General features: G+C 42.3%; 1 protein-coding gene across 4 annotated transcripts in view; it reads right to left on the bottom strand.

Moving 5' to 3' along the window:
- Positions 1-26,076, bottom strand: part of ZBTB44 (zinc finger and BTB domain containing 44) — a 69,067-nt gene that overhangs the window by 10,182 nt on the left and 32,809 nt on the right. Inside the window, exons 6-13 of one of the 4 annotated variants that reach the window (XR_016459635.1) lie at positions 20,432-20,733; positions 19,461-19,728; positions 18,483-18,572; positions 14,979-15,074; positions 12,559-12,692; positions 4,138-4,246; positions 577-738; positions 111-244 (exon numbers count right to left, since the gene is read on the bottom strand). Coding sequence is in view for 1 of the 4 variants with exons in the window: in XM_090123676.1 (XP_089979802.1) it covers positions 20,562-20,733 (172 nt within the window). In the remaining 3 variants the exon portion in view is untranslated. Of the gene's footprint in view, positions 1-110; positions 245-576; positions 739-4,137; positions 4,247-12,558; positions 12,693-14,978; positions 15,075-18,482; positions 18,573-19,460; positions 19,729-20,109; positions 20,734-26,076 lie in introns of those variants that run through there. The other 3 variants (XR_016459636.1, XR_016459637.1, XM_090123676.1) reach the window with 3 other exon arrangements.

The following is a 26,076-nucleotide window of genomic DNA, read 5'->3' as shown; positions in this document are numbered from 1 at the left end:
TGTAATGACAAAACACACAGGACATTACTTCTGCAGATGATCTCATACAGACATGAAGGCTTCATACCAGCAAACATGTTTCACAGATAGCACAGCTTGCCAGCACTTACCTGAGGAACCAGTGCAGAGCTGGGCCAGCTCCAGGAGCCCCAAGTGTCATTCCCTCTGTAATGACTGCATTTCACTCAAAGCAACACAGCTCATGCTGTAAAGACTGCCAGGACTACTCATGCCTCTCTTCACCCTGCAGGAAGAGTTCACACATAGATGGAAGGAAAGTAGAGTTCTGATTCAATGGCTAAGTGATGTCTTGACCTAGAAAGTTGGCATCAGAGTCCAAAAGCTTGGATGTGAAGCTGAATTTCTAAAGAGCTCAGGACGCTGTTTTTGCCATGCCTATACATGTGCATCTACATCTAAGCCAACTGGAAGTCCTGTGCCTGCACTAACTTGGTACCAAGTTAGCACTAAAGGATCTCGCCTCTTAGCTGAGCTCACTGTTACTACAGGGTGCCAGTTTATAACTGGTTTGTGTCCAGAAGTCTCCGAACACAGGCAAAATGAACATGCACCTACCTGCAAAATACCAGAGACGTTCAGACTGAAGCAGGTCAGGCTCAGAGTGCAGACAGGATCTACAGGGATATCATCTCAGTCTCTCAGATGTTAATTCCACACCACCCTGGAGCACATTGCTTAGAGTGCTAGGAACCGTGGCATCAAGCAGCTGCAAGTTACCTACAGTCAGAGAGCACAGGAGATGAAAACACAGCAAATTTGAGGGTTGTTTGTTTGTTAAGTCTTAGGTCTGACCCAGAACACTGTCGGAACAGCTAACAGTTGGTTAGACAGTAGTAGGTGGCACACAGAGCACCTAGAGACCTCTGTCAGATATTTACAGAGAGGCTTAGCGTACTTCCAAAATCTTTCCACCAGATCTAGCCTTGCTCACAGGCGTGGGTGTTACTGAGAATCACTGCTGCTGGGAAGAATTGTTCAGCAAACACACTTTGAACAGGATCCATACAGAAGAGGTTTGTATTTCCTGAATGGAAACGAAACCCCTTTATATAGGCTGGATTGGAGATTCAATGGCCAAACTGTTCCCTTCAGACCTTATTTTCTTTGGACCTTGAGTATACCCCACATGAGACATCTGGCAAAGGACTTACAGGATACAGTTTGCTTTGGCACTAGATGGGTTTGGAACTCACAATGTTTAAATAGGATTTTATGAATTGAACAGTCTTGCTCTCCTCTGTAATGCTTCAAATTAAGGTTTCCACATGTGCCTTTAATAGAGATTCACTAAGACACTTATTGCACGTTAAATAAACATCACTCAGTGAAATAGAACACCCTCATTGAGGGATTAACAAACACACAATTCAGTCAGGCTGCTGCAGCTGTTAAACCTCAAATACAACTTCAATGTCATAATCAGTCATTTTATTAAGATAATAATTGCCCTGTTAATGCTAATTAAATGACTGATGCCTTCGCAGTCCTGTGATGCTGTTCACTGATAACCCCTGAAATAAATGCAGTAGCCCACCTCCCTCCCCATCTCTGAGACAGCTCAGGTTAATTAACAGGAGACTCCAGAGTTGCTCACTGCCTGCTACTCCAAATAAACTTCTAGAGAAAAGTTACAGAAGCATGATCTGTTTCTCTGGAGAAGGAGGAAGGCACACACACACACAAGAAGAAAACATTTGGGTTTTGTTCCTCTCTCTTCCTGAGAGGAGATGGCAAGTTAGGCAAGCCAAACGGCTTGTTTTTAACCAGGTAAGCAGAGTAGAGGAATAAACACCAGCCAAAGTCATCGGCTATAGTGCCAGTAAGGTAGAAAGCAATCACTGCCCTAACCACAGGGCCCACATACATACCTCTGTCCTGCCAAGAACACCTCATTGGGACCTTACTCATAGAGCTGGGGAAGCCCAGACAACCTGCAAGTCCAAGACCACGCTCAGATGCTCGACAGAGGATGCCAATTCACAGCCTGTACCTCCCAGCACAGCCCTGCAACCCGAGCTCCTTCCCCAGGACTGTCTCAAGCTACGCAGACACCCAGCTCTGTGCTCAGTACATTGGACACAGCTGTTCAGCCCCCACAGTCTAGAAGCTCGTGCAGCAGTCAAGACCAGACTCCACTGCCCAGTGTTCGTCCTGACCATCCATCATGAGATGGACCAGATGTTCCAGCATGGGCTACAACAGGGCTCAACAGCAGCCACGGAGCCTGCAGCCAAGGCAGTGTTGTAACACTTGGCTGCCTATGCAGAGAGATTCCCTGCCCCTCATTCCCAGATTTTAGTAATGATTATTACTTTAAAAGTTTAAAATAAAGAAGGGGAAAGAGAATTCCTTGGGTCTTCATCATTTTAATTGGAAGAATATCTTCCATAAATGGTAAATGTAATTGAGAGAAAAAAAAAAAAGCAGGGAGGAGCAAGTTACCACTTGCCATGTGATGGTAACCTTCCTTGTAGCTCAGGGATTCAAGTTACTAGCACAGGCAGGCTTCCATTTGTTAGACTATAAAATAACACATTGCCAAGCTCCATAATGGACTGCAGATTTAGATATTGATTAATTGTTAAACTATCTCTGCAATGTACTATGTTAAAAGGGAAATGACCTCATGTTTCCTTTGAGACTCCTCACCTTCCTCCTACTTCAAGAATTTCTACAGTAAGGCTTGCTGCTGTCCTTGCCATCCCCTTGCTGCATGGAGCTCCATCACAATTCACATAAGTCCTTTGGAACCTGCTCACCCTACACTGAAGCTTCTTCTGGTGGTATTCAGAAGGAAAAAAAGGGGGGGAGGGGGTCAGATTCAAACAGAAAAGCCCACAGTAGGAACATATAACACCAAAGATGCTCGAGATGTGCAGGCACACAAGTGTCACAGGAGCATGCCAAAGCAGATACGTCTGACATTCAGGGTGCCTGGATCACAGCAACATCTCAACAGGAGAGAAACACTGAATCCTGCTCCAAGCCCGAGGCTCCAGAGAAGACAAGTGGCAGGAGGGGAGGCCAGTAACCATGACAACCACTCCTTTTTTGGTACCAGATAACAGAGATGACACAGGCCCTGTAGCCACTGTCTTCATTTCCTTTTTCCTCAGGAGGGCCCTCCATCAGCAGAGCTACACTGCAACATAGCACAGCTTGCCCAGGCTTCAGAAAGACTTCCCCTTAATTCAAAGGCCACAAAATGAACACCAATGGATCCTGGGCAGCCATTGCCTTCCATTTTGCTGCCAAAAGCAGAAGATAGCAAACAGAAAAGCCATATGAAAAATAACACATGTGCTAAGAAACAGGTGAAATAAATCCACCATTTCATAGCACAGTTTCACCATCTAGAACAGCAGAAGCAATTATGAAACACACGACTTAATTCCCATTGTTATTTATTGTGCATGTCAGGTAAGCAGCTTTCACCTCCACTGGGCAACCACTTCACTGATTTTTATTTTTTAAATGATCTATGCACAGCACATAAGGGTAGGAATAAAATTAAAACTACTCAGATCCCAGCTCTTACACAAACACAGCACAGAACGAGGCAGCACCTCCCAACACACCTCCCAGGCATCTTAAGCAGTTCATGCAGAAGTAGATTATTTCTCCTACCTTTCACTGAAGCTCCCCAGCACTTAGAGCACTTTTTGATTGCGTTGTCTGCCCAGCACACCTGCCTAGCTACAAAACAGATCTCTAATAAAAGCAGTAGTACCTCAAGGCAGCTATTTGTTGATATGGTCTCTTCCCACTTGGGTGGGAGAAGAGGGTTTCTAGATCTTTGGTCACCTAGGGAAGGGCTCTAGCAGCTGGTTGAGCTACAAATGGAATTCAAGCAGTTGAGGGTGAAGGGGCAATAGATCCCACATTAGTTTTGCAGCTTTCTTGGCTCTTTGTTCCAGCTCAGAGTTTTCATATATAACATTTACTATCACAGCAATTTTCAAAGCCTGCAACATGCACCCTCACCTTATCTCCCAGCAGAGAATTCCTTAACTCAAGCACCTACTCTCCAGAGTGCAATTGAATGAAAACATAGCCCTATCTCCCCACCCCAGTTCAAATAACACTTGTACTTTAATATTATGCTGCATTACTCACTTTCCACAGTAGTTTTCCTGCACGTTTCCAACCATGGATTCCTGAAAGCAACAGTTCAATCTCCTGGATGTGACGTAGAGAAGTTCCAGCCAGAGCCTCCAGCATCCACCTACAGAAACATATTCCTGTTTGATCTCCACTGCTTTGCTTTAGTATTTTTACTAATTCCTCCCCTAAAACCCTCTGTACCCCCAGAAACAACTACAGAAGCTCACCAAGTGAAAAAGCACAGGCAGCTCTGCTGTAACGAGCAGTATTTATGCAGCACCTGGTGCCCACATTTAGCCTATCAGGCTGATTGGGGAAAAACTTACCTCGTTCTGAACCAAGCCTGGCTGAGAGGACAGCAAAAAAACCAGCACACAAGAGCCTATGTTTTCCTAGTTAGGGGTTCACCTTTCCTGAGGATCTGCTTTTCTGTTCTGTGATTCCTTGCAAGGCATAACCCACATAGCCTAAAGAGAAACTCAGTGCTACAAGGAGCAGCAGGACTGTTTCAGATGTCAGTGCCTATGGCTGCTGTGTTGATTTTTGAGGGAACAAATGTGCCTGGTGAGGCAGAGAGGTTAACATAACTCTGTCACTGTTCAATGCTACAAAAAGCATTAAGGTTCAAGGAGTGAATACAGAGATCTGTGGCGAGCACACAAAAACCTTATTTGGAAATGTACAGATTTAAGCATACAAAAGAATAAGAATGGAAACAAAATGTACAGAATTTCAAAGCTGACATCAAATGAGCTCTGCAGGATGACCTTTTAATTAAACCATATTAAAGGCCCCTTTTCAGAAAAAAAGCACAGGGCTTTAAAGCTGTCCTCTTCTCTAAACTACTTTGTAAAGGAACTCTTCTCACGTGGGAGATGAATGTTTCTGGAGGATTGAGCCTTGAGTTGAAGGACAGGTTGAGTTTGAGGATGGGAACCACCCTGCCTGTGGAAGACCATCAGAAATGAAGAGGAAGATGATGGTAATAAAGTGAGGAAATGTGGCTTCCAAGTGAGGGTTGCAGAAGAAGGTGGCAAGTGAGTCAGTCTCACTTCATCAGATGCTGTCTGGGCCACTTCTGGCCTGGGACATCACCTGGCCCATCCAGTTAAACCTCTTTCTTTCACCACAAACTGCACATCACTCAAAGCAGAGGAAATTGGGGGGAGAGCTCAGGGCAGCATTTAGCACAGACAGCCAAAGGCATACAATGGTCTGCTTTAACCCTGGGGTTTTGCAGGGGGTTTATGTCTGGAGAGCAGATGCACACATATGGACTGGGAGATGGGGAGGAAGGAGAGGGAAGATATGGCAGGGACAGGTAAGTGGGAAGTCAGTGAGTGACAAGGACTCAGAGCTGCACTTTGAGCTCATGGCTGCAAGCTTCTCTGCCAAGTTTTGCAATTCGTTAGGTAAGAAGGTGCTGTGTGAACACGGGGTTATAACATTACCTGGGAGCATTTCACCTGCCAAAAAAACAAAGCAGAAAGTAAAATTTTAAAAGAACACAGAATAAAACAATCAGGAATAAACTCTGCTGGACCAAATTAGGGAATGAATTCTCCTAATTACCACAAGATGCTCCCAAAGTCTGACAGTATCTCTTGGAGCAGATGTGTTCAAATAATATTTCCTCAGCCTCCAGCCTGCGTGGGCAGATTCCAGAACCAGCCACTAATGTTAAAAAGTACCTAATGAGCATCAACATTAAGAAACTGCCTTGGCTTTTGGTGCTTGCATTTTTCCCATCCTCCAGGCCAAGCTGCAAACACTTTGTTGGTATTATTCACATCAGAAAGCATTTGATTAAAAAAACCAAACCACTAAACTCTGGATCCATGAAAGCAATTGCTAGAAAGGAAGGACTGAAGTCCTTGAGGTTCTTATGCAGGCAGGGTAAGTGCAAAGGAGCAAGTCTTAGTTTTTACTAACAGTGAGAGCAAACACTGCCTGCCTCACTGGAAAGGTTTTCCTTAGAGATGAAGAATTATACACACTTGCACACAGATCCCAAGCAAGTTCACTAATTTCCCACGTGATTAGCTGCAGCAGAAATGCTGTATGGTGACGGAGTTTCTTGGAGTGCTATCTGCTGAACAATGGCAACTCTGCAGCTGCAGAAGAGCATCAGATAAAATTATGCCAAGTTTTTCTCCATTGTGCTTTCTATGCTGCTTCAGGTTATAGATAACTGAGAAAGAAGCAACACAGGTCCTGCAGGCTCTTTTGATCTTTGCCCTTTGTGATGCAGTGACAAGAAAAGTGAAGTTGGGCCATGCCTGAACAGATATGGCAGGTGTAGAGAAGATGAAAAATGTCTTCAGAAGATTTGCCTCGTCTGTGGTAGCCACCTGGCCTCTTATGATGCTATGCATGGCCCTCGCAGGGCTGCATGAGGACAAAGATGAGATTGCTTCTTGGAAGAGCTAGGAATTAAGAAATGCTACTTAAAAGCTTGCCAATTTATTCTTCAGAGGGTCCCTGCAGCATTACACTGACAGCAGGTATCTTTCCTGCTTGTTTGGAGCTCAGTTTCAAAATTCAAGATCTCGTCCTCCTCACAGCCCCCTCTCTACCCCCACTCTGCATCCTCATTTCTGAATGAGCTCCAAGGTTGATTTCCTGCATGTTTGAATAGGACCAGCTTGACACAGCCTGCCTTGGGATGAAATCACCAACTTGGCTTGCCTTCCGTCTGAAAAACAAATCCTTCTGCAGGGCTTTCATCTAGAAAAAGGACAAGGATTCTGAAATGCAGGCAGGCCTCTGCCAAGTTCCTGTGAACTAGTGCCTGAGCTAAGCTTATGTTTGCTGTGTATTTAGCTTAGCTTTAATAAACTGAGAATTTACACTAAAAAAATAATGCATGAACCTCCTCCTGTTTGCTTTTGAAATAAAGCATCACAAGTGCAGGTAAGAGAGATATGGAGTGCTTTCACAAACTGTTTCCAAAGATGAAAGCAAGCATGTGGAAATCACACAGTGTGAGCAAAGACTAGGGAGAGCACAGAGGAAGGAAAACTAGGACAGCAGCATCAAATGGGGGGTGTTCTAAAGTCATTCCTTCCTTTCCTTTGACTTCTTCTGCGACCAGATCTTTAAAGGAACCTGATGGGAATAACATCTTTAGGGATCTCTGGGCTTCAGCTATATTGTTAACTCTGCAAGAAAATAGCGATAATAATGCAAATTTATGGTATGCAAGCAGTGTCATAGCAATGGCTGGATGGTACATGGGTATAAGGGATGAACAGTGAGCAAGTGAGGGAACAGAGGGCAGCCAACCAAGGCCAAGTTCCAACCCCAGAAGGAGGTGATATGACACACGCTGAGGGCCTGCTGAGGGCTGTGGTTCTTGCACTGGTTTTGGGGCAGGGTTGTTTCTATGGCAGTCCCCAAATATGACAAAAAAATCTAGCTAGTGATGGTTGACAGAACATCCTGAGTGAGTGAGATGGCAAAATGGTAAGGTACCCAAATGTAGTACTATAACTACATATAAGGTTGCAAAGGTGTTTACTGGGCACATGCAAGCAGCTACAGACAAGGCTAGGTTGCATATCTATTATCTGCAGGAGCTTGCATTAATTCTTGCTAACACTTCTACTTGTTGGTGATGTAGGGTCTGAGAACCACCATATGGTTATCATTGGTACTGGAGAAGCACATGGCCAGGACATGTGCAACTCACATTTTCCTCTGGACCACACTCAGCCTGCACTTGTTTATTGTGGGGGTGAGACTGGAAAAATCATTGACTCACTGTCAGGAACAAAATATTTAAAACCTTGAGTTGAAAATGACTCCTTTAACCAAGTTTTTTTGCTGGTGTATAGGAAAGAGAACACTTATTGAGCGGGAAAGTCTGAGGGCTGCAGTGTAGGGACATAGCATCACTCTGGGCAATGTCAGGTTTCTACTCCAACCTTGCTCTGAGCTATGCCTGGTTGAACCCCCACAGAAAAATAACCACACTACCTCCATTCCTCAAGTCACGTCTGTTTTAGATACCACTGCACCTTGAAATGTTTCCATCCAAAACGACCTGACCACATATCTTAAACTATCGAACCATCTGCAAGGATATTATGACAGGCAGGCAGACCAAGACTGCACTCTGCAACTGGCCCTAGAATACAACGTGATGTGACAGAAGGGGATTAAAGGTTTGATGTGGAATTCAGTGCGTTTCAGGTACAATACCCAGCTCTGCCATGCATGTACTAGCAACTTTGTGCAAGTCATTTTGGAGGCTTGGTGCCACAGCCTGTGTTACTGGGTCAAAGCTTGTGGTTCTAACGCCACATTGTTTATAATTTACAATAGAAAAAAAAATAAGCCTGTAGAAAAATTAAAGACATAGAATGGCTGTGGGCAAAAAGTTCCCAAATGTGTGCAGTGCTATCCTCTGTTCCATTCCACAGCTGAATTCAACAGCTGCACTTGAGTCTGCTTCAGTGATGCTGACTGAAACACATTCATCTACCCACAGAGCTCCTGCAGATCTAAGGAGGCTCTGCTGGGTCTAAGATCTGAGCCAAGTGTAAGCCTGGATTTTGTGGCATCCAGTTCCATTTGCCACGATGGCTTCTGCCAAGCTCGCCTGACCACGGGAAAAGCTTCCAGTTCTAATTCTCAGCTCTGTTCTCTTGCCTCTTTCCATTCTTCCTCTCTCTTTCTGCTGCCGGAAAACACACGAACAATGGAGATTAGCCAGAGCTCAAAGGCCTTTCAAGTGTTTTCCAAAAAGCATGAAACCTCTGCTTCTATTCCTTGCTGATGTCATGCAAAGCCAGCTCACCCCCCACCCCACACTCTCAAACATCTGAGAACAGTGAGTGCCTCACATCACTGAAGGGGTTCCTGTCCTCAAATCTAATAAACAATAAGACAACTGAACATCTGGAGGGAACAGATGCTTCTTGCATCTTTAGAGAATATGTTTCAGTGTGTACTTTTTGCCACCCAGGGCTGTCTGCTTATGAAGAAGAGGAATATGGGCTCCTTGGCAGAGCAGCACCCACCAGCCATGAATCAGAGTTGCTCAGTACACAGATACGTAGCTGTAGATATGTAGCTGGTGGCACACTGCAATGAACAATGACAGACTGAGCTTTGCTGTTCATCTGATGACCCCAAACTGCACCGCAAAGACAGGCAGATCTTCACAGCACATTTGAATCAGATAGATCCAGGAATAGGTAGGGGTAAACTGCTAGTTGAAGGCTGTAAAGAGAGGCAAGTACAGAATTAGAGGGCTAACTGCCCCACAGCTGACTATTGAGGAATTATTCGCTTTCAATAGCAGGGCTTTCAGGAAAATGGACTTGCTTGGTTCAGCCTGTGCTGATCTCATTTCAGAAAGAACAATGCAGGTTTTCAAGCAAAAAAAAAAAACAACAGGGATTTAGCCCACAGTCATCAACTGCGGAAGTGCCATCTCTGGGTTCTCTACCAAAATCACTAGTGGGGCAGAAGCCTCGTCTCCTCTTGCAGACCAAGCACAGAAAGGAAGAAAGTAAATCTCTTTTCCAGCTCTGACATCTGTACACCCTGCTCAGATATCAGATTTTCACTGCCTGGCACCCAAGGAAGCCAGAGATGAGCAGCAGCACAGACCAGTTGAGGCTGCCAAGTCAAGGTTCCATGGGAAGGGCACTTTGAAGATTGGTCATGTACTATTTTTGCAGCCCAGCCCTGTATGTTTATTGTGCCAACTGCTAAATAAACTTCAGTCAGACCCTCAGCAGTCTCACCTTAGGAAACAGATGAGTGAGATCATACCTGCTGAGTGAGAAAGGGAAGATCTGTGCTGAGAAAGTCCCACCTACCGACAACAGGGAAGGCAGATGAGGATGTTGGAAGTGCCACAGTTCTAGTCTTTACTCAGCCAAGACAAGCCCTAGAACTCCAAACTCATGGAACTTTATAGTTCAAATCCACAAGATATTAATCTAGTTCAGTCACTTCCAACATGGTCGCTAAGCTGCCAAGCAGCAGCATAGGGAGTTACATAGAAATAATCCTAGCCTGAGCTTCTTGTGGCATCATAAATTGCCTGTGTCGTCAGTCAGCAGAAATTTGAGATGAAATTCTTTCCTTTGCAGTTAATTATTTCCAAGACTTTGCAAAACCGGTGAAAGGTGCCGAACTGACAGCCCTGAATGGCTTTCCATTTGCCCACAGAGACAGGCAGAAATGAGCTTATCATCAGAACTTAAAGCTGCTCCACCGATGTTCTGCAAAGCTTTTGCTTGAGTTGGGCTACTCTTCTTTCTTACTGGTCCACACCAAGCAGCTTTGTTGCATGCCCTGGAAAAATCACAACCTCAAACTTATAAAGCTCATTCACAGGGCCAAACCCAATGAGAATTTTACCCCATGTGTCTGGCAGCCCTGGGTGAAGCAGCCTCCTCCAAATCCACTGCTGATGTTTATCATGGCCAGGTGCAAATCTTCTTGCACTGGCCTGGAGCCATGAGACCAGCATGTTTTTAAGAATTTCACCCTCCTACCAGACAGTGTTTTTCAATATTTTGCATTAAATCTTCTGCTGTATTTGATTAGCTTGCAGCAGCTGTTTTCCACTCTCACAACAAATCATAAATCTATAAGCTTATGTGTGAGAGACTGTCTGTGCCTAAGAATGCATGTGTCTGAGAAACTGTGGCTGCACAGTTGTGTGTGAGTTCATACCTGAATGTAGTCCTGAGTGAGGAAGAGCAAACTGAAGAAGAGCAAATCAATGAACCCATATAGGTTGGAGCTATACTGGAGGCCATATGATTATATAGGGTGGCTTATAAAAGCTTGTGTGCACACATGTAAGAATTCCCACTTGGATAACGCAGATAAATTGGTGTGATTCTTTAAAGGACTGCTTCACACTGAAACCATGAGAACTAAAAGTTAATAAATGCTTGATCGCACCAATGTGATCACAGATAAGCATGTACAGTGTAGGAGCATAGGAATATCAGAGCACAGGTAAGAAAGTGTTATGAAGCCCTGGCGTGCACCCATTCCTGTGCACAAAGCCATGAGTTCATGTGCAGTTGTGTTTGTGGCTGTGTGTACTCAGACAAGAACTGCTTGTTGTGACGCCAGGGTCCCCCATCCCACAGCCAATTCGGATAAGGAGAGCAAATGGTTGAAAGAGAGGGAGGGGAAACTGCTACATACATTTACAAGGAAAAAAAAACCACCAACAAAAAACGTTATTCAAAGACTATAAAAGGCAAAAGTTTGGATGAAGGAGAATAGAGAGGGTTGCCAAGTCATTACAAAAAAAAAAAAAAAGAACAACGAGGCAAACTGCTGCCAGGTCCTGGCACGTGTGCTTTTACTTGTATAAATCAGGCACTGCAGACCTATGGTAGTTCTTGCTGACAGGCTGTCAAGCTCCTTGGCTGGGGGAATAGGGCATGTGCTTTACATGCACTTACAGAATAGTAAACTGTTATTAAAAGTGGAAAAAAAAAAAAATCCAGTCTGATTTACTTGCGGTTTTGCATGCTCAGCTGTATTATCACAGAACAAATTCACTCGTGCATGGAGTAGTCTGGGTGCATGGAAAACTACAGGCTAACCTCCCTGTAGAAGCACTTGACCTCTGAAGGGGATAGGCAGAAAAACAAAACATCTCCAAGATCTGAGAATGTCAAACGAAGAAATGGTCTGAAGCCACAGAAATTCTGCGTGGATTTCAAACAGCCCAAAGCACTGGGGGATGTGGTTCCCTCATGCTTTGAACTGGACAGACACCTGTGAACGTCTCAGCCTGATTCAGGAGATGGGGAAAGCACCTCTAGGCAGGCTTAGCTCAGGGCTGGGATCAGGCCTGCTGCTATGGAAAGCACAGACTCATTAGCTGGGCGCAGAGCAGAGAAGCTGCATATGCTCAGTGAGCAGCCAACAGTCCTGAGCTGCCTGGGGTGCAGCAAAGGGGGAAGAATCTTGCTGCTTTCAAAGGTAAGGGAAACACGGAGGCACATGCTTTGTCTGAAAGCTGCTGGGACCACTGGCACGAGCGGACTCTAGACAGCAGGAGATTGGAAGAATGGAAGATCAGCTGAGGGGAGCAGGGAATTAAAAACAGTAAAGCCAAAAAAGGACCTAACAGAAATGTTATATAGTAAGAGAAGAAATAGATAATTGCCTCTGGAAAACCTGACCAGACTAGTTCTCGCTGTATTGACTTTGTAGTTAAGTATAGCTTCGTCACTGCCTTCCCACATTACAGGGCATTCATCCTGTTTTATCACTCAAGCTGCACAAATATAAATACAGACACGCACCAGTCCGGACTATCTGCCTGTGTTATCCCACCAAAACACCATGTCACTAGTCCTGACCACCATCCAGAACCTTTCAGCCTTCCCAAGACTGTATGTCTTGACTGTGTTTCTCAGTTCATGGGGTACAGGGACTCACCTGCTGCTGAGAACCTCTGCTTACTTCATCTGGAACCTGTTCTCATCACTCCCTATGGCTGATTTGTCCTCAACAGCACATTCTGTCACTGAGTGTTACTGCTTATTTGCTGTGGTCTCATTTGGAAGAGAATGCTTGGAAGATAAAAACAAATCAAAGCATTACTACTAATATTAATATTAAAACATTATATAAAAATAACCTTCTTCTAACAGAACAAAACAAACACCAACAACTGCAGCAGCCTAAATTGCAACCCAGACTGAGATCTCATTTGAGCATGCAAGCAGACAAAATGCCAGTAATAATTCTTACACTAATTCAGTGTTAGATAACAGGGAGCACAAGTTCTTTGGGACACAGACTGTGGATACAGTGGAAAGAAAAATAGGAAAAAGAGATGTTTGTGTGGATTTGCAACACAAGCCTGCAGCCAAATCAAGCACTCAAGGTTTCCAAATCACAGCTCCTGGTCCCAGCTGATGGACTCACTGCTTTGCTAGCATGCACATGTCCAGAACAACACACAAGATGCTGTGAGATGGGTTGTGATGCTAAGTGTCTCAGGGTGGATCATGGGGAGAAGGTCAGACTTGTGCAAGACTTGTATGTTAAAGTAGGTCACTGATCCAACCTATCCATTTAGGGTTATATGCCTTACTGATGACTTCAGCATCTAACTGTCTTGACAACACTGCCAAAACATTAATGGATCTAGGGCAAAACTCAGCCCCGAGCAGGAAGCCAGTGCAACACCCAGGCACCTTAACCGCGTTCAAAACAATGCTTAACCAAGATCTGAAGGGCATAGAAGCAAACTGAATTGTTAGCAAGCATGTTTGTAACACCAGTTATGTTCCTGTGTGGTCTCAGCAGTTACACAGTGTTTTGCATCTGACAGATTCAACAACCTTTCTAAATGTCACTGGGGATCATTGCCCATCCTGTACTGATAGGGACAGTGAGGTGCAGAAAATACCTATGCAACAAACCTAGGGATAGCCTCACCCAGGGAAATGCCACTGGACACTTGTTTTCTGAACAAGAACAGTATACACCCAAGCCCAACTGAATCAAAAAACAAGTATAAATATCTCAGCTGTTATTTGTGAAGTTACCTCAAGCAGATTATGTTCGTCTTCTTTAAAAGGTGTGGCTGTGAACAAGTCATAGGGCACGGGGGATTAAAGGAGGGGGGAGTAAGAGGCTAATTGGATCCTATTTGGAGATGGATTTATGTTGGCTGAATTTTTTCGGTCATCAGCAGCATAGTGGAACGTGTCACTTATAATTGAGCTAATGAAACACCTTTGGAGATAAAAAACAAAAACAAAAAAACCCAACCCATGAGCTAAACAGAGACTTGGCGGAGAGAGCTGAAGCTCATTCACTACAGGTTACACGGAGATGCAACTGCTTTGTTTAAGAACAGTGGACTGGAAAGGTAACAGCTGAACAGGTTTTGCTTTGCAAAATCTGTTTTTCTCACTCAAGGCTGCTGGACCAAGGGGTAATTAGGCAGATTTTTTTGTTAAGGACACTTCCAGGACAGGAATCTACACTCTGCCAATATGGTAATGCAATTAATTAATTCCAGCCTCTCCCCTGGTCTAATGATACTTGTTTTCAATAAATAGAACAGGGAGGGCAAGCTGTTTGCTCCACGGTTATAGCAATGGAACTACACATGGCTTAGCTGAAGGACGGCTGCAAATACCTGGCCTTCTTGATGCATTTTTACAGTGAGCTTCCATTTTCCAGCTTAGCTCCTTTCAGTTTTTAAAAGGAGAAACAAGAGATTGTTTTCTAGTCTTCAAAGCTGTAGCAAACCCCCACTGACCTAAAGCCAAGCAACCAAACATGACTTGAATGCAAGTAAGGGAGTACTGGCTTCCCAGGCCTGCCAAAAGGCTGAGCTACAGTCCTGCAGGGAACTGCAGCTTCTTTGTGAAAAATGTTAATGTCCTGAAAATAAATACCTTGTCTTCCAAGTCAGGAAGAAAGGACACTTTTATAAAACCTTAATTCCACTTCTTCTTTCCCCCTGCATTCCCTTCAGGAGTTTAAGAATAGAGCTAGGTTTAATGAGAAAAGAGGATGTACTTGACACCCCTGCTAATAAAAAAACCCACAGTACTGAACACCATGCAGTTGTACAAATAATATCATGGGCACGAGGACCTCTGTCTTTGAGTGCACAAGAACAGTTCTTTGCTAACCACACATGACTACTCAAGAAGTCCTGCACATCGTGTAAGAGAAATAAGAGCACATAACACTACATAAAACATGGAGTTTCTACGTGAGAAGGCAGAGTACAGACTTAGGTATACAGACTGCACAGATTGAGATGGCAGTGATATCCTGGAGGCTGGCTTTTAATGCTCTGATAGGAGAGATGGTTGTTCAACATTACTTGCCTTTTTCCATTTAAATCTTCCTGCTGTGATTTGATTCCTCCTTCTCTGGCTTTAAGAAAGAAGATACAAGTACCTGCCTGGTCTACTAGCAGCTACCTGGAAAATGGAATGCCTTGAGTTAATGAGGGGATCAAAATAGCCAAGGTGCTGAAGGAGAAGAAAATGTACCCTAGTATGTCAGGCAAGCTGCATTCTACACTGCTAGGTTCTTTGTGTCTTCCAACATGCAGCTTAGAGTCTCTGTGTTGGACAGCAAATAAAAGAAAGGCTTTTTCAGAACACGGGTACTGCAAACCACTTTGAGATGGAGGATTTCTGGCATCATCACTAGGAACACAGACAAAAACAGATCATGGCCAGTTACAGCTCTGTAGCTGATTCAGTGAATTTGTACAAATGGCAGCTGATGGGGAAAAGACACCATTGCCACTGTTTCAGCTAAGAGTTCAGCTGCCAGTTTTTGAAAAAAAAGGAATCTGGTACCTTCCTACAAAGCTATAAAGCTCCTATAGCATTGTGGCAAATAAGGGCAAAACCAGTAGGAAAAAAACAAAACAAAGCAAAACAAAAAAACCATAAAACATTACAGATAGAGAGAATAATGATCTCCATGCAACAGCTTCATTGTACCGAGAGCTCTACAGACACTCTTTTGATCAGAGCCATACTTTAAAGGCATTCTGTCCTGCTTTATAAATGGTATAATACCCAGGGAGCCAGGAGCTTCAGCAAGCACTATTAATTGTTCTGGTTATCATGTTGTGCAGTTTGACCTAACCTACCGATTTCCCTCCACTGCTGCTGCAAAACATCCATCACTTCTTAAAGGGTTACGTAAAACTACACAGAGAGGTTCTGGTTTGTGTTAGCTTTATTGCTATAGACTTTAATAAAGCACCCATCACAGTTGCCTAACCACAGAATAGGTCAAACCCCTATAATTCTTTTCATGTCTTCAGAGGGGAAGGCTATGCAAAACATAAAATTTAACCTCCCAGTGCTTTATTACTGCCCTGGAAAGATGTCAAAGGCCGTGTGAGTTTTCACTCACTTTTCACTCCTTGGTCTCTACAGCAAGAGACCAAAGGAAGAAAGCAGGCAAGGCGAGCAAGGACAATGAGATGGCAACATTAACCATGCTCTTCATGTCAGCTAACAGCACACCGAGGGTAATACACAACACTGAGTTACTGGATCAGGAAAGACAAGTGTAAACAAGTGGCATTTGAAAACCCAACAGCTCAAATGGGTAGCTTTGAGATCAGCTTTCTTCCTCAACATAGGTTTATGTGGGGTGAAGCCACTTGTCCATTGTCAACTCCTGGCAAACCTGGCAGGGAATCCAACACAAAGGCTCATCACAGCTGACTGTGCGTGCAGGAATAGCGAGTGCACTATTTTCTGCAGGTTTTCTTCAGCATTTTGCTCACTGAACCTGTTACATACAGGGTAGTAAATACACTGAATGACTCACACTTGTACACACGTCAGTGGGATGTGTAACAAACCCACTTTGTGTAAGCGCCTCCAAAATCTGCTACCTCTCCTCCCAGTGGTGGCAACAAACTAGAACTCCTCTGCATCCTTGCATCTCAAAGGATGAGCAAAGAAACAGGTTTGTTTCCTGTCCCCCATCTATTCTTGACTATGCTGTTCCCTGGATGAGCAGGAAAAATATTGGAGAAACAAAAAAGGCACAGAATTTCTGTGATAAGAGATCCACTTGGGCATTGTTTTTTACGTCTGCCTCACAATTGCAAATTAATTCCAGGTTAGCTCATGTCCGTGCTAAATCTTTAATGGTACTGCAAAGTAATTGCATCCTGCCTTTATCTGATGGATCACAGAAAATGAGGGTCAGGTACAACTCCTGTATAATAGATGCAGGACTTGGGCTTTGCCAGTACAGCCAGCTGGACAAAGAACTTTTCTGTGTTTTCCTTCTATGAATTAATGTACTACCAAACGGGTTTTCAGCCTAAGGAAGGATCCCTCCCTGAGATACCAGATGCTGACCATGCAATGTGCAGCAGCCATGTTGCCTTCGGTTCCACTCAAAAACATCTGAATGCCTGCCAGATGGTGAGAGGAGGAAATTAAGCGTATGCATACGTGTCTATGTGGGCCTTCACCGCAGACAGCGTGAACCAGTGACACTGCAATCAGAATGCTCAACAAAACAATGTGCTGAACAGCTCTTTTAAAAGGAATTTAAAATAGGAACTCAAAATTAAAATATTGAATTACCTCACTGTCAGATTTAAAATTAAAAAAAGCTGCAAGTCTTAAGACAGTAAACAAAATTCTGCCTCTACCACAAACAGAATTTTTAAGAGCAGTTCACTGCCTCTGTTTTTCAAAGAGATTTTTCATCCTGGGCTTGCCCTCACTTCTGAAAAGGAGGCAGACCTGCGCATTTTTTATTTCTTTAAAACAACAAGTTAACCCAAAGCCATTTCTTCTTGTTTGGCTCTTCCTTTCTCTGTATCAGTTTCAATTCAATCAACGAGGCAGTTGCGTAACTGTTGTTTATAATTGCTGTCACGTCAGCCCTGAAACTGATCACTGTAACACTGAAGTTACATAAAAGGTTTTGTTAAGATTCTGACTATTTTTCGCATTTAAACTGTGGGAAGATAAAATTCAACCTTGGAGGGATATTTTGGTTTCCCAAACTGATATTTTAGTGTCTTTCTTTCAGCTCTATGGAGTGCAAGGTTCTGCTTACCCCAAAATTCTGTACACCCCGTTAATGCACAGGACAGAAAATACACTGTGCTGGGACAGAGTAACAACCAGCAGAAGTTCACAAAATGGGCAAGATGTTAAGGAGCAATTTAAACCTATTCCTGGAAAGGCCCACTATTTGAATACTTAAGTGGACTGGGTCTGTAATTTACCTTGCTGAAGCTGAAGTCTGAAGGCAGTGGACTGTTGGCCTTCAGCAATGCAGTAGCAAACCCTGAGTAATCACTTCTGCTCATGTCAAGATTTACACATACATAAATGATCCTGGACTTGAGTCATCTGCTCCACCAGCCTGTGGTCTCATTGCTCCTCTCTCGACGTTTTTGTTTATTCCTCTTTCACTCAGAGGTGTTCTTACCTGGGAGACTTCTCCACCCTCTGCAAAGGTTTCAGATGATCCATTTTACTACCAGTATTCTGGTATTCTGTCTTTCCAGAAAAATGAGTGCTCAGGGGCATGCTCACAGCTACCTTGGGTCCAAGACTGTTTGAAAGCCGTACTGCACTACAGTCCAACAAATAATTAAGGACTATAATTTGTTTTGGTGTAAATGAATACTGCCCATATTTATTCAATGCCACTTCATGCTTAACAACGATCTGTAATTGACATTGGCTTTTCTTAGAAATGGTCTGGAAAATGTTAAGAGTCTACGTGAAGTAAAAACTAAAGCAAAAGCTATGCCGAAGAACCATCAACATTCTCCCACTCCAAAAAAAATATCTCAAGACCACAAAATATGTCTGCTTCCTTACGATGAATATCTTGTCCATAAGTCCTGTCTCTCTGCGGAGGAGGTTTAGGGATGAGTGCAGGATCACATGAAGCCATGTCTCTGCGATTGACTGCAAACACGAAAGAAGTTTGTAAGGGCAAAGAGAAAAGCCCTTACAGAGGTTCTTGCTGGAGTCTGAAGCTTGTGACCTGTCTCATCCAACTGAAAATTAACCAAGAAAAGCATCGTAATAGCAGCCACTTCTGGATGGAAGCAGCAAGGAAAGAGTTTGTCAACCAATGTTTTCGAATGTTCGTTGTTCAAAATTCTTTCTGAATGAGCACATGTTGTGTGCGCGTGCGTTTGTGTACAGGGGAACAGGCAGTACTTTGTGAGAAAAAACTGCTATCTTCAAAATTATGGAAGTATTACGAAACACAGAACTGAAGCATCTAGATTTATGTAAGTATATGAAAGAAAGGGAATGTAGTTTAGACCTACACAGGAGATGTATTCTCAGAGATACGCCCATATAAATCCAGTCAGAAATGTAAAAAACAGCTGTATTCAAAACAGGAGGGAATCAGTCAGGGATAGTGACACAGGCACATAAATTAACATACACAGCCTAGCACAGCAGCTCTCTTATGTGGAGATTATTAACTTCAAAAGTGTTATAGAAGGTTCAAGTGAGATACACAGATGCCCCATGAGTTGCTCTCAAGTTCACCAAGAGAGCTTGTAACTGGGATGAAGGTAACTCATCATATAGGCAGTTAACTCAAGCCTTTAGAATGGCTTTCAAACACATGGCTGTCACTGGGAGTTTGTGGCCTGCTTCTAAAGGATTTGTGAAAGGTAACCATGAAAATCATGGCTATTATCAGCAAGTGCATATCTACTATACAAGAAGGTCCACATTTCTGAAAAATGTGTCTAGATCCAAAAGTCAGAATGACTGAAAGCTACTTCTCAGAAGAGCTCTGAGCTGTACTGAGGCTCTAAAGTACACACTTACCCCTGCTCTGCTTGCTCATGGTCTCACAGCAATCTGTGCTCTGAGAATGGTGATGACAGACTTATGTTCAGTACTCTGGAGATGCTGCACGCACAGGCAGCTTGTGAAAAATGCTTTATATATGATCCAAGCCAGGTTCTTCTTAGCAGCTTCATTTTCACCAGGATATCACATATGTAGGAATGGTGCAGTAAGCCCTGGAGAGCTCTTCCCTGCTACACTACATTCTCAGTAGCTATGAATTCAATCTCATCTCAGCCACTCTCCTCTGTGCAAAAGAAATGGTACTTCATTACTGTCAGGAATAAAATGCTTAAATGCTGTAAGTAAGCCACAGAAAAACTTTGATAGTGTCCATTTGCTTTGTTAAGGATCTCTAAATGATGTTTCATACCAAACCTAAACATATGGCTGTGCTTTGCAAAAATCCACTTCAGTCGCAAGGCTGAACCTTGATATCCATCAAAGGCATGCACTCTAACAGTCTCGCCTTAGCTTTATGGCTATACATTCATATACAGTCATACAGGCTTTAGATTTGCAATGCTCTGCTAAACATCACTGCATATTCCTAACTGTAGTCTGACAGTCTTCAAAGCGACTGGATTCTTTCTTTTGAGGGAGACCAATGGAGTCAAAGCCTTTACATTTCAAACCGTAATTCTCTCCAAAGCTTTCCCCAGATACGTTCCCTCTTCCAATTATGCTTTTGATAAAATACTTCTGTCCCTACGCAAGGTCCTCAGGAACACGAGAACTTGGAATTTATAAACTCTCTCAACCTCCTCTACCCAAGGTTCATTGTGACTGCTTATGCTGCACAGTGGAATGCTTTTTTTTTTTTTCCCACTTCCCACATCAGATTCTGACTCCTAGTGTACTAATCATGTCAATCTGCTTGTTATTCATACAGGCTACTGAGCAGAGTTATAATCATTTCAGCCAAGTAATTAAAATGTCCATTTTCCTACCTGTGCCCTACCTATGAGCTGATCCAGCTAGCACCCCTACCCAGTCAGACAGGCGGGTCTGGATGAGGCAAATTAATTTAATTGCAAGGGTTGCCAGAAATGGCAGAGGTATATTTTATGTCCCACAACTCTAGGCTGTTTCATGACTATTTTGCAGCTCACGGCTGTGATCACGATGGCTGTCTACTGTCCTTTTTAAACATCTTCTGCTTTGACTAATTTGGTTAGGCTCATTCTTGGCTGGCTTTCCTTCAATAAAACCCCATTCAGAAGACGGCCCCACCGCTTTTGCAGAATACAGCCTAAAAGAGAACATTAACAAAAGGAAATGTAATATACAATGGAAAATTAAACAACAACATGTACTTTATTCTTAATACTCTTCACTTATGTAACTTCTTCAATCATTTCTTAATGTTTACTTTATTTCAAACTACCCTCCCTCTAAGGACAGCTTGAACAATATTGAGTTCTTCCTCATATTCAACTGTTTGGAGATGAATTATAAACAAAAGTTACAAGAGAACGTAACTCAAGTAACAGATCTGCACCTTTTAACCGAAGTCTTTTGCACTTTAAGACAGATTTTGATGTAGTTAAAGAATGACACAAAGCAAAGATATACTCCATAAAACATTAATATTTTAATGAAAAATCTTAGCTTCATGTTTCTATCCAAAGACACTCAAAACTAGTTTTTTCTCCCCCCTTAATTTTGACCTATAATGGGACCAGTTTGGATAATTTTTTTTGCATTTTAGAACATTTTTTTTTAAAGATTAAACAACCAGGCTAGCAAAAAGGTATCCAATACATACTTTTCTTATATCAAACAAGCTAGTATTTCAATACAATGTAACTATACAGAATATATACATTACACATATGATCACAAAGCAAACACTACAGGCTCAGAACAGATTTGAAAAAACATGATATTCACATTGATTACAATAACTCTAAAAATGATTGCAACGTTGAAACGGCACTTAGTTTACAAAAAAAGTCACAAAAATATATATAGCCACCAAGAACTATGGTTCCTGAAAAATACTAATAGCCAGATAGTATTATATAAAATGTGAAGTGTATTTAAACATCGTATACATTAAAAAACAAAACCAAAACCAAAAACCAATTCTGTTAAGTCAATAAACATGCCAAGTAATCTAGCTGTGGCCAGCATCAACAAGAGAAGCTGTACTGTGGATGAGATGACGACTGGATATACGGCTGGTGACTGGAGACTGGCACAGTTAAGGGGGTTTCACTGTTACTAAAATGCACAAAGAAGCCCAACAATAATTTAATTCACATTTTTCCTCCAGCTTTACTCTTTCCCTCTTCAGGGTTTCACCACAGAGCAGCACCTAGAGTGAAGGCACTGCAGGTACAGGGCAAAGAAGCTGTCCAAGAAGTTTGTGTAGCCAGGGCTATAAGTCAGAATATCAAAAGCATGCACCAGCTAAATGAATGGTTAAACAAAATCACTCCTCTGGGGACATCAGCAACCCTCAGGAAGACTGTAGGTACAGTTGCCACACAGGCTGGCAGCACCAGAAACCGACTCGACTTTTTTTAGTGCAACCAGATTTGTAGTTGAGACCTGTGGGACACTGAATTACTGTGATAGCACATATTGAGTCAACAAAAACCCAGAGTTAAGTACTGTTGCATTAAAAGAAATTCACATTTGTTTTTTATGGTACATTTCCTCAAATACTTTGAATCGAGTCCACCTACGAGGGACCTCCGATGTGGCTGAGGCACAGTCTGACCTTGAACACTCCGATCTGTCATCAAGATGCTATGGAATTTATTATGTCCATAACTGGAGAGGAGAACCCTCCAAAGATGGGTTTCACCTTGTACGCAAAACTCGAACTTAATCGATCTGAATGAAAATTAGCTATTTTCCATTTTCTGATGGTGTGGAAGTTGCAATGGATCTAGGAGCAACAGGTGCTCCTACATCTGCGTTTTCTCCATCCCTGCAGGGTGCACAAAGCTCCCGTTCTATTTGCATATAAAATGCTTCCTGGTATGTCTCAGAGAGAGACTGGCAATAGTCTCAATGCTCTTACATCCTGGGGCTGGAGGGGAAAGCCAGCAACCAAGAAGCGACTGAAGCCCTCATATAAAAACTTTAAACCATAGCTTAAAAACAATAAAATTTTATCCCGTAAAGGATATATAGGGATCATAGTCTTACAAAATATATCTTACTGCATTGGCAGCTAGTACTTTTTAAAAAAGTTTAAATTCACACCTTTTAGACTCAAATACATGTGAACCCAGAACCATTTTCAATAACCTAGTCTACTAATCTCTCAGTATGAGAGACGTGACTACACTATCTGTGAGCCTGACAACTGAACTCAAACAGCAGCGAGACAAACCATGAAGAACACATATCACACGTGGTGCAAGAAAAGTGACAAGCAGTTCTGATGGGGAGCTTAATTTGCTGAACGTGAAGGCAATCCCATGGATCTCCAGGGGAGTTGTGCTATGTATCTGCATCAAAAAAACAAAACAAACCCTTACAACTTGGCCAAATCTCCCACACAGCTAAAATAGCACTCATTTTTCTTCCACTCTTTGCAGGGAAATAGAGAGCTGCTGAATTTTATCCCCTCTCCCAAAACACCACATTGAGGCAGAGAAAAAAAAAAATTCCACTGCTTTCCTGTTTTTCTCATTAGACATACTGCTCTATATGCACAATATGCAAGGGAGAAAGACCCCATACAGACCCCAAGAGTCTGGGACCCAAGCATACGGCAGAATCTTGCTAGTTCTGCGGTAGTGAAGGCACTCAACTTGCAAATAAATGGATGAGGAAAGGCTTTTCCACTGAGTGTAAAGAATGGTGCTGCATAGGAGAAGGACATGCAGAAGGAAAACATGTTTGCATCACTTTGTGAATGAATTTGGAGACTACTCATCATGGCAGAAACTACTGCAATGGGTAGCATGTATCCATTTGAAGATTTCAATATGATGAAGGGATTGGAGCATCTCACAACGCATGCTGAGAGAGAGCTGGGACTGTTTTGCCCAAAGAACAGGAAGCTCAGGAGGATCTTACCCATATGTACAGCTACTGGATAAAAGGGATAAAAGATGGAGCCAGACTTTTCTCAGTGGGCACAAGCTGAAATTCTAGAAATTCCATTTAAACGTGAGAAAAATTTTATTAAGGTGAGGGTGGTCAAACACTGGAACAGATTGCCCAGAGGAGTCATAGGGTTTCTGTCTTTGGAGACATTCAAAACCTTACTTATCCTGCTTTGAGCATGGGATCTTGGACCACACAATTTCTAGGGGTCCCTTTCAGTCTCAACTAATCTGTGATTCTGTGATGCTGGTTAAGTAGAAAGATAAATGCAAAGCAAGGAACTTGAGGATAGAGGGGAAAAGGATGAAAATGCAGCCCGGGGTTCAAAACACTCAGATAACGTATGGAAGGAAGCTTTCTGATTAATCCCAGGTGTAGCATAAGACAAGTTTCTTCTAGTCTAGATATCTATCTTGCTCAATTTGGAATCCAAGTTTTAGCAACAGAACTTGTTTTAAGATGTTCTACATTTTTACATTTGTCCCATGAAGAACACCAGTATTCTAAAGAACTGAACATTTCCAACAAGTTAGGGAGGAAAAATAAAAAGGATATTTGTATTTAATTTATGCTCTATGGAGAAAAGAAACAGTAACAAGAAACACTTATAAATGGGAAAACTAACAAAAAAATGCCCGATCCTAAAACAAACAAACCCTCTAAGAACTCTACTGTCCCTGCAGTGGAATCAGACTGAAAAGTGAGAAAAACAAACCAAAACAGATGTTATACAGATATTACACGGGTGAAAAGATAATGTGTAACACTGTGCAATGAAAAATGAAACCCACGGCTTGCCTTGTACCAAAGTGTTAACTCATTTCTTCTCAAGGAAGAACAGATTAGAACTACAAAGGTAGTGGGGTGTTTTTTAAAGTTTCTTTTTCATTTCTCTTTGGTATTCAGAAAGCAGTTTGCCTTCTGACACAAAAAGTTACGACTTTTAAAAATCCAATATCCAGATATGTCTATTCTGTGTTTGCACATCTCCTCACCAATAGACATATTAATAAAAGATCCAGTGGGTGAAAATTATCAGATTTGAACAGAAGTTTATGTCCATCTACACCTGACCACTGAATGTTACACCTGTACAGTCTGGAACTATGTTTCTGTGTGAGTACTATTTACTGCGTGAATCACAAAGGAATCTCACGGACCTGGAAAGATGAGTAACACCTATTACAAAAAAGAAAATCCTTTATTTGAGTTCAGTGTCATAGCCCTATAAGTCAAGATAAAACTCATCAAAAGGCATTTTCTTGTCTCACTGGCTTTTCAGTTATAGAAATCAGAAGTGGAAGAGAATTGGTCTTTAAATTCAGCCCGTCAAAAAGACACTGGACCGATTCATAGCACAGCATCACAAAAGACTATTTCTCCTTCAAGCCCTTTTAAGAAGACTTAACAAAGGTAGACAACAAGACTGAATTGTAGCAGAGAACTCCTTTGCAGCATATTTATAAAACACTCTATGGATCTGGTAGGGAAACTTCACTCCAGTAACATGGAAAGGATTTAAATTCCAACCGTTTTCACTTCATTTGACTAAAATGTGTATTTTGTACTTAAAACAGAGTGGAGAAAAACTGCTGAAGACAATGAAACTCTTTAAGTTCTTTCCAAAGGGCAATAAGCTATTTTTCCTTACCAAAGCAGGCTATCAGTAGAAACAACCCAGACTTACAGAGCATCAGCTGCCTAAGCTAACTGAATACAAACTGATGGCGCAATATTATATGACTTTTGTGTCCTCTGTTTCTTCAGGAGCACTCTTTCCTATCAGCATTTCCTCCTCGTGTTTGCATAAAGCAAATCCAGACAGAAAACAATAATTTAAAATCAAGATTCAAAACTAAGGAAGTGTATCATGCCTTTGGAATACTAAGACCAAGTAATACCTACTCTCTCAGCATGTCATCTGTAGGCAATAGGCATTTGGCATCAAACACCGAGTTAACTTCAGAAGCAATAAAAAAAATAAATCAAAAACCTCCTAATGTATTTCCTAATTCAGCTTTCAAAGCAGTACCATAACCCAAACAGCCTCAACAAAACAAGAATCACTGCTCTGAAAATCCCATACCCTAAATTTGCAGCTTTTTCTAAATATGGAAAAAATGAAATTGCAAATCTTTCACAATTTATTGCTTACTTGAGCTGTGTATATAGCTGGAGTAATGGCCTTTAATAAACTGAATTGGCAAGGATTTAGAATGTTTTGAAATAGGAACAATTCATCACTGCTATATAGGCTCTTTGTAAACAACCCCTTGTTGGGTTAGAAAGTTGGCCTCTGAAGGGAATAAATTGCTTGTTTTGTCCAAAACAGCCTAATAAAAATTTGAGAAACCATACATGCATATGTATAAACAAAAAATGTGCAATAATGCAGAAGAGAGCCCATTTATTTTCCCCATCTGTAAATTCCCTTTAGTCAGGTTTTGGAGACTAGTAAAATACAGTATAAGTGATAGGAAGAAGTGACCAGAACTGCAAGCAATCTGGCCAAGATTTAAGAATT

The sequence above is a fragment of the Phasianus colchicus genome, chromosome 23 (assembly GCF_987193195.1).
Source record: "Phasianus colchicus chromosome 23, bPhaCol1.hap1.1, whole genome shotgun sequence".
NCBI classification, from domain to species: Eukaryota; Metazoa; Chordata; class Aves; order Galliformes; family Phasianidae; genus Phasianus; species Phasianus colchicus.
This window is presented reverse-complemented; position numbering and strand designations above follow the sequence as displayed.